Raw genomic sequence first — 12,301 nt, 5'->3', positions numbered from 1 at the left:
CTCTTGGAAAAAGTTCAGTAAAGTCAGTAGAGCTAGTCCTTTTATTTATTTAAAATAGCTATTCTGATCTATCAATTTATAAGTAGTCATTTATATAAAGCCAGGTACGAATGGAGCTTAGTTGTTTTTCATGCTTTCTTGCTAACCATTGATCATTTATGGTTGAAATCGCAAACTCTTTAGAGTTTGGGAGAGAGACCTCCTACCTTTCCAAGTCAAGATAGGGAAGTAAAGTAGAGTGGAGAATCATCCGATACCGCTGCCTTCATCCCAGCGCTGTCCTAATAGCGATATGCTTAAGAGAGGGAAGTCGTGTTCGTAAACTCACCCTTACTTTTGGAACTTTAGTCTCTTTACCTTTCCCAGCTTAGAGGCATGTAGCGAAGACTTAGTGACTCCCCAAGGCATGAGTCAAAGAAAATGCTATATGTATCTAATGCAAGACCCATCGATAAGCTAAGGCTACGACATGAAGAAAGGCCAGAAGAACTACAGAACCACGCCCACCAGAGCTAAAGAAAGATAGACCGAAGGGACTTGCGGTAAGCCGCCATTTTGTGTACGTACCGTCCCTTCGCAGTTTCGGTGAGGAGGGAGGTGGTTACTATTATGCCTAGCGAAAATAAGCCGGGCAGGATTTGAAAGAAGACCTAAAATAAAAAGCCTGCGTCTTCAAGTCACTCTTACATATACTTATCATACGAATAAGAGAAGAGCACCTACACCTACGACTAAGAAGACAACAAGTTCATCATCAACCGGAAGACAGACACGAAAGAGACAGAGATTAGTGAGCGGAGGTGATAGACCCAAGAAAAAGAGGAGAGGCGGAGGGCATACTCGAGATCAGTGACTATAGACCAGAAGCCACTAACTATGGTTATTAGTTGCCGAAGCTGAAGGCTCTGAAAGAGGCGACCAACGAAAAAGTGTACCATTAGCTTCTTCTCTTCTGTCTGTTCTTCCTGCCTTTGACTACGAACCCAACAAAAAGTCAAGTGCAAGAACCAGAGCAGGATTTCAAACCAGTTTCAGTTTTCCAGGCTCGACCTATGGGTAAGAGCGTAGTCTACAAAGCGAAAGGTACTACGTTCCTCTCCTTTCAGTCGATCGTACTTTGGTCGTTCATCTGATCTGTTTAATGAATATCTCTTTCTTTCTTCTCCGGGGAGTAAGCAAAGCATTCTGTCTTAGGAGAACCCTTACCCTTAGGCTGAGTAAGAAGTCTTGCCTTAGTAAGTGACGGTCTGGTAAGCATGGGCAAGCCTGAGATGCCTGTGTTTGCTTTCCATAGAAAATATGCCTTCGGCTTGTGCTTTGGAGAGTCTGTCTCTTGTTTAGTACCCCCGAACTCCCTTTTCTTTTCACATTCTCTTTGATAGTTAGAAAAGAAAAAGCACGAGAAGGAAGAGAAGAAAAGTCAAAGTTGTAGGCCCTTTTTAAACAAAGATTCAGCCGTGGTCTCGAAGATGGCGCCCTTTCGTGGTCTCTTTTTCTATTCTTTTTTTTTTTCAAGCCGCAATTGAAATCCATTTTCTTTCTAGTAAGCTAGGGCTTAGTAAGCAAATCAAAGGAGTCGTCAAGCTGGGGCAAGTCAAGTTAGTTTTTAGCAGTCTCGTGAAGCAGTCTCAGCGAGGCGCTAGGTAAAAGGCAGCTAGGGCGTGAGTTTAGTTTCTTAGCACAGACAGAAAAGGTTAGGGCAGCTGGGGAATTAGTTGAAGTTCAAGCATCTCTTGTTTGTAAAAGGATAATCTCTTCCAGTCTATCCAATTGCATAAGGACATCCGGTTCTGGCATCGAATGGCTCTTTCTTTTTGGCTCTTCCAACTTTAGAGTTTCCTAATTTAAGAAGTCCCTAATCTATTCTATCAGTACTACTAGCGAGCTAACATGCTAACAGTAGTTAAAAACTGGTCTTTCTCCAGCTCCCCTTTTTACCTAGCATAATAACTAACAGGCTTAGAAGACTAGCAGTTCTACTAATAGGATAAGAGTGAGTTGGAAAAGGCTATTCTTCTCATTCCTTCCCTTGATCTGACAGTGCAGAGTAAGAAGGGCCTAAAGAACATTACCAGTAATCCGAGGCAAGCGCATAAGAGAGCTAGCTTGTATAAGAGTCATAAGAGGACTAAGAATAAGAAAGGTCCAACTCGTACTAAGGCTATCGGTACTACTCTTCCAAATTTCCTAACGTGGAAAAGGTATCTACTATGTTTACCCTTTCTAACAGAAAGACCAGCTCTCCCCTTAGTCTAAATAGCTAGATAATCTCCCAGCCTTTAGTCAGGGGCAAGCTAGTTCTTTAGCAAAATCAGTAGTCTTTCAAGCAAAGAGGGATAGGAACTAGTTTGAGGTATAGGTTCTCCCCGTGCTGGTACTAGAAAAAGTACTAGTGTAAAGTAGTAGGTTTGGTTACAGGAATAAGGTAGGTTGGTTATAGGAAACACTCTCTAGTAGTGGAGTTTCAAGCTCCTGTTTGTTTCGTTGCCTACCCTTAGGTAGTGCTTGAGCCTTAGTATCGGGTTCTCCTTCCCGGCACTGGATCAGTCACTAAGCGAATGTGCAACTATCAAACCATCTGTTTTTCTATTCGGTCTGTCTTCAGCAGGCCAACTAATCTAAACTACTAATCTACAAAACAACTATTAGAAAAGAAGTTCCTCCCCGCTTCCATAGCACATAGCTATTGATCTCCTTACCCCAACCAGGTGCTACTCCGATCTCGCCGCCAGTAATGCTCGATTCCCACCTCCCGCCTCTCCATCCTAGCTTAAGAAAGAATCTCACCCTTCTGCTGTCCCTGCCTCCAGCTCCAGGAACTCCTGCACCGTTCTGCGCCTTTTTGAATGAAGCGCCTAGTTTCACCGCTTTCTTCTTACCCACGCGAGATTGGTATTCAGTCTGCCAAAACGAAACTAAAAAAGGGGTCTTTCTAATTTCGTATATAAATGTAGATGTGGGTTGTCGGGTTTGGATCGAAATAGAATCCCCAAAAACTGGGGCATCCGTTTTCTACTTGTTCTGCTTCGATAGAGGGGCTGTAAGTAGAATAAGAATCGTTCGCTCTTATCCTTCCTTCGCTGCAGATGGCGGAGCTACCACACGTTGATTGGTGGATTGAATGAGATTGATGGGCACTAGCACAAGAGCCATAGATAAATAGACAAAGAAGTTCAGCTGCCAGAGTCGATCCTATCCCGTATTTACCAGCAAAAAAATAGGGGAGTCATCTGTCTAACGAGAAAGGAGGGGCGTCTATCCTTCTATATGACCAAAAAGGCCTTGTCACGAACTGGGCTCGAACCAGCGCTTTCCAGAAACATGGTCTGGATGTCAACCTTTCTGATCGTGACTTTGGTTACCCGGTTCCTCACGCTGCCCATGAGTACGTCCGGGGGGATTTCTCATCATCTTTTTTTCCCGTTTCACTCACTTCTTTTTCTTCCAATTCAGAGAAGACTGAAGTGAAGATTAGAATACGAATAAGATAAAAAAGGCCATCACCAAAAACCAGACGATGGTATAAAAAGTCATGTAGATGATGGGGGATCCCGGCGTATTACGTCATGGATCCAGTGAGCGTTCATGTCAGCAGAGTTCCACGCCTCGTTAGACATATATTTCCGTAAAAAGCGGAGCAAGCCCCGGATCCGCATTTGCGGATATTATAGGAAAACTCATCTTCGGGCTCCCAAGAAATGAAAATGAGTTCTGCCCCGTACTTACCACAGAACCCCATGCCACTACAATAGCGCAAACAATTTTAGAAGCTTCTCCAGAGCCTTACGAATGTCTTTCCGAAGACGCACCTTTTCTGGGTCATCGTCCTCCGGAGCACCAGACTGGGCGGGCCCTGGCCCGCGTGAAGTGGAGGCACCGTGCCAACCATGTTTCCTTTCTGAAATTTTTATTTTTCAGTAAAAAGATTATTAAAATAATACCAAATAAAATGAAAAAACAATCGGCATGGTTCTGGGTGTAAAGCAGCTCGATACGGATAGTAGTATCCATTCTAGATTGAAAAAACAAAGTAGGCATCGCTCTTGACCTTGTCCTCTCCCCTTATGCCCTATCACTAGTGATTACTCCCAATCCAAAGCACCCCTTTTCCATTCATAGAGAAATCCAATCGTCAAAATCAATAAAAAGGCCATCATGGACCAAAATCCAAACAGATCAATCTTGTTGAGAGAGACTGCCCAAGGAAAGAAAAAGGTTACTTCCAGATCAAAGATAATAAATAAAATGGAAACAAGATAAAATCGTATATCGAAACGACTTCTGGCATCACCGAAAGGGTCGAAACCACATTCGTAGGCCGACAATTTTTCTGGATAGGTCGAACTAGGGGAAGCAAATAGAAAAGGAAGACCGAGTAAGATCAAAGAAACTAGCAGACTGATCACTAAATAGATACAAATAGGTGCAAATTCTAACATCACCACAGCCCACTGGGTTCATTCGCTCTGCTCGTGGAGCGGAATACCGGAAAAAAAAGAAAAATCATGAAATAGGAATTGCCTACCCGCTTTCCTTTCGGTCAGCTGCCCCGTGACCAACCTCACAGGTCCCACTCAATCTTTTACACCGATGTATCGTACTCCCTCGACCAGGTCATCATAAGAAAGCAAAATCTTTCCGAAATGAGAGAAGGAGGGAAGGCGGGCTACAACTAACATAATAGCCAGCTGAGCTGAAAAAGGCTAGCTAGCTAGGCTAGCGCGCAATGGCTTTCTCTGATAGGGGCTCGCTTCTTCGACGCTCCGAACAACCTATACGACGGCTCGCTTTCTCTCAGCCACAAGTGGCTTAAGTAGTGGTCGGCATTCCTACGTGCTCCTCCGCCCCCCTACTTTTTAATCCAAAAGGTGCCTTTGAATGTTGTCGTGACGCTTTGGTTACGAAGGTTACGGGGGTCTGGGTTTATGGATGAATTCAGTCAGCGAAAGTCCCTCAAACTCAATCAATATCAACAACATGTCGTGACGCTTGGTTGATTTTGTCAGAAAAGTAGGTTTCGGGGGTTCATTGATTAGTACACCTCTGGTGCTGGTAAGGTCGGGATCGTGGTCGTCCATCTCCAGTTTGCCGGCCGATAAGATCTCTGAGATTGACCAGACAGCTGACTTGGTTTGGCTATTCCTTTCTATTGAAAAAGAGTCAGCTGTCTGCGCGAGTCACCTTCTTCTAGGCTCCGCTGGACGACACGGCATTCTCGTTCAAATATAGGCCGGCCGTCCTTGTGATGGTTCCCAAGGATCCAATATGATACCACTTAGGTCTACGTTGCCACGATATTGTTCTATGTAAGCGGGCGGGCTTGTTAGAAGTTCGGCCCGGTTTTTTTTGGTGTCGTAGGGGAGGGATTGACCTTTCTAACGCATATTCAGTCGTACCGGCATGGCCCCATTGATTTGTTTTCGATCGGAGCATAAAGCAGCGCAACCCGGTTCTACTTGACTAAGCCTCGTGCTCGTCCAAGGAGGGAGTTTGCTTTACCCAACTCCCTTTTTGATAATAAGGCAGAAACCCCCGACCGGACATTCATTAGTTTCGAATGAAGAATGAGGAGTGCCCTGCCCCAGATAGCACCTACTCCTAACAAAATGAAAAGCGTGACTTTACTAAACAAGCAAGAATAGAAAGGGCTTTTCTCGCTTGTTGCTTTCTTCGAATCGCATGCTTGAGCGCAAGAATACATATAAAAGCTTTCCTTGAGTTTTCAATAAAATAAGGGGCGCCCCATCTATAGTGACGGGGCCTCTTTCAATAAAGCTCGCGCTAGGCGCTCTTTTTGGCTTCCCTTAAATCGAATATTTTAGAAATTGGTAAAGACCCACCCCTTGTTTCAGTCAGAATGAGTCCCCGGGACCCCGGGACATTGGCTTCCGCCAACAGTGGACTATTAAGGATCGCATCCCGCGCATATTCTACATTATAGCCTGCAACTGATTCAGCTTCCGCTTCTGGGAGATCAAACGGAGCTCGATTAGTTTCTGCTAGACAAGAAATGAAGAACATAACCAATACAGGGAACAAGGGAATACCAGACCATATCTGCTTTTGCGCCATGACAATCTCACTCGAATTACGGGGACCCACACATATTAGTACAGTATACCGGAGTCCCCGGCCAGAACCACACGTGCAAGTTTCCCTGCATGTGGCTCGTCCGTGCTTTCCTAGGCGCTACCTGTGACTCGGGAGAAGGGGGCGGAACTGCACACTTTCGTGTTCAGAGCATTGTCTGAGTGAGTAGGCAGCGCCTACCAAGCAAAGCTTTCTTGAAGAGGCTGGGCTGCGTACTTTTCGGCGCCCACCTTTTCTTTAGGTGTTGGGGCAAGCCCCAGGAAAGTCTAGGTTGGCTCCCAGCTCCATCTCGGTCGGCATCCTGCTCTCGAGGGAATGGAGTCCTGGAGCGAACTACTCATTGCTGTCTTGCCCAAGGAAGGGCATTTGGAACATTCTTTTTAGGGAGGGAAAACGTGGTTGACAAGCCACTTCGAGGAGGCGACTGGAGTGCTTTCATCAAATGATGCATGTGGGCTGAGCCATTCCCATCCCGACGTGGTGGCCCGATTCGGCCTGGCCTGGTCGGGAAGAGATTCACATAGAGACAGACTACTGTTATCTGGGAATATCTTTCTATGTTAGCTAGCGGGGGCGGGCTTTGCTTTCCTATGGTAGTCCCGCGGCGGCCTCTGACCGTCCGTCCCGTCTCATCTTGATTTGGCTATACTTGTATGTAGCCAGCCATGTTAGCTTCACATGAGAGCCTTTTTTTTTCTAAAGTTCTAAAGGCTAAAATAAAAAGGCACTCATCAGTCGGCCCCTTTCCTATTCAGCCTTGCCACCTCTCCAGTTAAGAGAATAGGTCCCGCGGCCGCCCGCCCTTATGAATCTATACTAGCTGCCACGCACGACCCGAACGATTTCAGCGCCCCTCTCCAGATAAGAAGCAAAGCGTGCCATCACCTACAGCCCTTTCCTCTGCCGGGGACTTCCATGAAATGAAAACGGGCGGCATCGTCGTATGCTCGACATTTGTTGCCCTGGTTTATACCCCGGAGTACTCCTATGGCCGATCTGTCACCCAACCTCCTTAAACAACCTAAAGGCTTGGCCCCGTTCCGTTTGGAGTTGGAGAAGGGGCCTTATGGCACGGCTTAGTCAGTTATTCTCGCAGATAAGATTCGGACCGCCACTTCTCTGAAAGCATGGTTTTTGCCTCCCTCCTTGGAGTTCGTCCATTCGTTGGGCGATCCCTTGCTCTCACGTTCGAGTGTTTGCTCGTCGTTTAGGCCGGTGAGTGAGATTTCTGCTCATTGCAGTCACCTCCGGGGTTCTTCGCACCTGGATAGTACCAGGACCCTTGTGCCCCGGCCCTTGATCAGAAAAAGCTGCCCGCCCTATGACCCACAACTCAAAACACGCCTTGCGACGAGACGCGGACATTCCCCATGCTGCGGTTCCCTCCGGTTCGTTCCCGGGTTGGGTTAGGGGAACATCCGAGCGATTGCCTTCGCGGATCCAAACGCGCTCACAAGGCGCACAATAAGAATAAGACCAATAGAGACTTCATAAGAGACCATTTGAGCTGCAGATCGTAATGCTCCTAGAAAGGCATATTTCGAATATAGAGGAGTGAAAGTTCCCAACAATCAACTATCATACCCTTCTATGAACCGTACGAGCACGTCCTCTGAAACCCCCCATCGCGCTTACGGCTCTATACCCCAACGTGACTTGCTCTGGCCCCGGCCCGCTCCGCACCTCGGTAAGCGGACCGTGGGAGCATGGGGGGCGGTATCCGCTTTTGACTGATATAAAATCTCTCTTTTGTCTCTTGCCAAAAAAATCACAATAGAAAAAGTTGTTCTTGCCGAGAAAGTCGCGTCGGAGACATCTTTATCTGAGGAGCCGGTCGACGCAGGGGGACCCAACCTCAGATAAAGATGTTAGGATTGGCCGGCTCATCTTCGGAATCCGAAAAGAAAACAGAGACAGAACAGATTGTTTCAGTGACATATATACGAAGATCTTTTTCCCCTGTTTGAGGCCTCGTACGAATCAGTTACATGGAATCATGCAAAGAGGCTTGAAAGCCGGTGAACTTGACTTATCTTATGCGTCATTTTCAACTGATCATTCCTACCGATCCATTCTATTCCTTGGCTCATCATAAGGATAGCTACTTATAAGATAAGAGGGGAAGAAGACCTGATTCGTATCCATTATGAAATTCCAAAGATCCTTTCCTTCTAGTCGAGCTATCTATCGCTCCTTGTATGGAACTATTACCTTATCTTTAGAGCGTGATTCCAAAGCCCCTGCTACCCCTCTGTCAAGTGAGCTTCAAAAGGTGAAAGTCTTAAAAAAGTGCCCTATCGCGTAAAGCCAAGTATGTGTGGCCCGTCTTCGTGATTTCCCCCCTACACGCTTACCCTCTCGCGGATGTAACCCTTTCCCTATCGGTCGAGCTATTTCAAAAGCAGGTTCGCCAGGACCTACTAGTGATAGAAAGACGGATAATGTTTAATGAGGGTTGGAGACAGGTTTCGAGTCGCCCAATTCAGTTGTCACTTTGGTGGTAAATCTATTGCTTAAGCGGTTCTGAAAGCAGCTCGTCCGTAGTCCAGAGGTGGGTCTCGACTGACTTTCCTTTAAGAAGGTGCCTTTTTTTCGTAGCAGAAAGAGGGCTTGGGCAACTAAATCACGTTCGTACGAAAACGAGTTGGAATACTATTTCCGATAGGGAAGCCGGGAGCGAAAGCCAACAGGCGAGGGTTTTGAATTCCAGAGTCTCAGCCGTAAGGGAACGAACTACATAGGATTCTCCAGCTTTTGATCTTAGAAGGCGACCCAAGGGAGGGCTGTGACTTATACGAGTGACCACCCCTCCCCCTATGGTCGAGCTGCTTCGCCCCTCTCCTGACAAGGTCAGTCTCAAAGACCCAGACTCTTTCTAATCTGTTTACAACCCACTACTCTTCGAGGTCTGTCGTAAACCCCTATACGAGCAACTCCGTGCCTTGGACTATCGGTCACGCCTCTTGCTAAAGGCCATCTCTATCTACTGATCGGGGCTCTCTCTTTACTACCAAAATGCCCTTTCTAGTTTTTGATCTTGGCTCATCAGAAGGCTTAGCTATTCTCTCTCTTATTTATGTAAATTCATTAGAAAGACCCGTACCCTATCCCTCTAGCTGCCGGCTTGGTGTGAAGTGATCATAGCCTGGGCTTAGTGGAGTCCTTACGATATTCTGAAAGATCGAATGCGACTGGGATCACGGAAGGCTAGCGTTATGCTTTACTCTACCTATCGAATCTTCAAAGCGTAAGAACTGAGCTACTTCGTTCCTTTTCATCTTTAATAACGTGTTCAGTTAGAAGAGCAAATCCCCCTCTCCAACCCAAACCCAAGGGGAGCAGAAGATAACGAAAGGGAGACTTCTAACTAAATCATAAGACAAGCTCCCCATTCCATCTATCATATCAGTCGAGTCGATCCGATTCGTTCTTATCTATAGATAACGCAAGAGAGAACTGATGACTTCGCGGATGGAGAGGGATTCGAACCCCCGGTATCCCTAAAAATACTTCGGTTTTCAAGACCGACTCTTTCAACCGCTCAGACATCCATCCCCTTCGCGCTTCGCTCGCCCTATCTATCCGCGAGCTGGCAGGTAGGGGCTTATCTATGTGATTCGCTACGCTTGCTTGCGCCTATCGGCGGGCTCTATTGCCTGCCGGTTAGCGAAACTTTGACGGTAGTACGAATCGCTACGCTTCGCTTGTTTCTATATGATAATATGCACCTACCTTGCTGCGCTCCCTGCGGAGCAAGAGAGTGAAGAACGAATGATCCTCCAAACAAAAAGAGTGATCACGTCCGACGTGAGCGAGTGAGTGAAAGGCGTGGCAAGAGAGCGAGTTCAACTCGCGAACGATCAGCAAGTGAAGTACCGATCCTTTTGCGCCAGTTGCGAGACTGGTACTTGACGGCTCACGAGCATAGACTAAGGTAAGGTTGCCCATCACTCTCTCGCTCTTTTTTGAAGGCCTTTTCTTCTATTTTCTTTCTAGTATAGTACCATAAGAAGACTGAACGCCCAGCTTCGCGGAGCAGCTCTCTCCCCAGCCCACAGCATAGTGTGGAATCTGGATCGTTTCATCGAGCAACATTTCTTTTAGATAGAAAGGTGCTTCTTCCAAGCGGTCCCTCGCCCTATTCTCTCTCAATTGCCTATCCTTTCTAGATGAGGGGGAGTACCTTAGCAGTAGCTTCCAACACTTAAGATTGACCTCCGTGAGTGCCAGATATGAATGGTTTATGAATTTCATACGGGACTACTTTCTTACCTATAAAAGTTCAACCATGACTAAAGAAACTGACCTAAGATAGCTCTCTCTCTCAAATACAAATCCCAAGAAAGAGATTCCTTGGATAAGTGGATAAATTTCATTTCAATTTGAATTTAAGGCGTTTGTCCTACTTATATTATAGTATAAATGTATAAATCAGTCTTCCAGCCTATCGAAATTCGTGTTTTTCTCCACCAACAACACATGCACTTTGTTGGCACTCACTCACTCAAAAAAAAGGTTATTCAATCCACTAGTGCAACTGAAGGTGCGTAGCCTCTTCTGAACCGAAACAAGAAAGAACTCATAACCACTGCTTGTGAACAGCTCTCCTCAACTGAAGGCGCACCTACTGTTACTAGAAGTCTAGTCTCTCTCAGGTCCAGTTTCGATCTCGAACTTACTTACTTTACTTAATAGGCCGGAAGAGAGATTATTCAGAAAACCCGATTTCCTGTCCTGTCTTAAGAACCTGACTCAAAAGAGAAAAGAAGACCGGACTAAAAGAGATATCACTTTTTCACTTTTATATCCAGATTGGAACTGGATTTGAACGTCTTTGGATCCTGAGCCGGCTCCACTTTCCGGAATCCTTGCTCCTGGCTTATATTCACATAGGCCACTCATAAGAATAAGACGTTCAACTCCCTAAAACACGTATAATTGAGAGACTCATAATCTCATTGGGTAAATGCCTACCTTCGGGAGAATCTTACCGAACGAGTTGTGACCCTGTCCTCTTCGCTTCCCAAGATATTTAGGGAAAAGGGCCGTCGTCGGCCACCGCTTGCTGACGACGGAACGCATCGTCAATTAAAAGTCCTCGCGTTGGACTTAGTTGGAAGGGTAGGTGTTCGGCATGTCCCTTGCTTGCGAACTTATAGGGCGGGTTTGGGGATCCCATTCCTCACGTTTCCCGTTGTCCCCAGACTTCATTCTTTCAACACTTGTATACTTTCTTAATAGTCAGGCGTGTCCCTGTCTCTAACAAGTGTGTGTGATCCACCGATTTACTGAGTGACTCTTTCTTACCGCCCATCTCTTAAATTAAAGCCTTATCAGACTTCCGATCCTTTTTGCCGATTGAAGAATTATATGGTTTCACGAGAAAAAGCCCGGTGCTTTCTAAAAGCCTAAATACAATCAAACGTGAGCGCTAACATTCGCGCAGCTCAAGGAGTTGCTTGTTGCTTTCGAGCCGGAGCTTGCTGGGTAGTCAAGTAGTCCGTGAAGGTTAAATCACACTTGTGTTAAACAAGCAGAGTAGTCAAGCCAGAGAGGCAAAAAAAAGCAAGAAGCGGCGATCGACGAAATCAATCGTACTTTCACTGCTGTGGACCGGCTTTCATAAAGCACCTTTGGGCAGCTGCTACTATTGGGATGGGATCCAATTCCGAGATCAATTCGACAATGAAACTCTTCAAGCAATGATCTTATCTATGTCATTTCTCTTGACGCGATACAAAAGACGACTTTCGAGAGTCACGGCTACGCCCCTTTGCTTGCTTCTTTTGGCATTCCACTTGGGACGAAAAGCATGGGCCTTACTCTTCTCTTCTCTTAAAGTACTTCCCCTTCCTTACTTGTTTAGTCTTGTTACCGCCCCGTGGGTCCCTCCAACCCGACAACGACTCTACGACCCTTGGGCTACTTTCCTATTGATTTAGGAACTATTGACATATTAGATCGGCATTGTCAAATGATTTAGCGCTTAGCTACTAAATTGAATAAAAATAAAAAGCTTCAACCTGCTCTTACAAGACGAATCTCTTTCTATACTATATTTACTACGCAGCATCTCGAAAGACTTATGTTAAAATAAAATAAATCTCTCTTCTCTTGCTTTATTTTATGAAAGTGTATCACTAGTGAATTGAACATAAATGGACTTGACCTGAGATAAGGTTTTCTCTACACTTCTCTTTTCTAACTACGA

General features: G+C 45.9%; 1 protein-coding gene and 1 non-coding gene across 2 annotated transcripts; both read right to left on the bottom strand.

Annotated features, from left to right (window-relative positions):
* Positions 1 to 3,904: 3,904 nt before the first annotated feature.
* Positions 3,905 to 5,783, bottom strand: LOC127905547 (NADH-ubiquinone oxidoreductase chain 3). The gene has a single exon (XM_052454461.1). It carries the CDS (start codon positions 4,437 to 4,439, stop codon positions 4,083 to 4,085), a length of 357 nt encoding a protein of 118 aa, XP_052310421.1. The 5' UTR covers positions 4,440 to 5,783; the 3' UTR covers positions 3,905 to 4,082.
* A 3,775-nt stretch (positions 5,784 to 9,558) lies between these two features.
* On the bottom strand, positions 9,559 to 9,645 carry TRNAS-UGA (transfer RNA serine (anticodon UGA)). The gene has a single exon. It is a non-coding gene; the product is annotated as a tRNA-Ser (tRNA).
* Positions 9,646 to 12,301: the final 2,656 nt, after the last annotated feature.

This window comes from Populus trichocarpa, chromosome 7, assembly GCF_000002775.5.
Source record: "Populus trichocarpa isolate Nisqually-1 chromosome 7, P.trichocarpa_v4.1, whole genome shotgun sequence".
Taxonomy (NCBI): domain Eukaryota; kingdom Viridiplantae; phylum Streptophyta; class Magnoliopsida; order Malpighiales; family Salicaceae; genus Populus; species Populus trichocarpa.
This window is presented reverse-complemented; position numbering and strand designations above follow the sequence as displayed.

Coding starts and splice junctions, on each gene's coding strand:
- LOC127905547 (XM_052454461.1), bottom strand. CDS start 4,439: ATGTTAGAATTTGCACCTATTTGTATCTATTTAGTGATCAGTCTGCTA.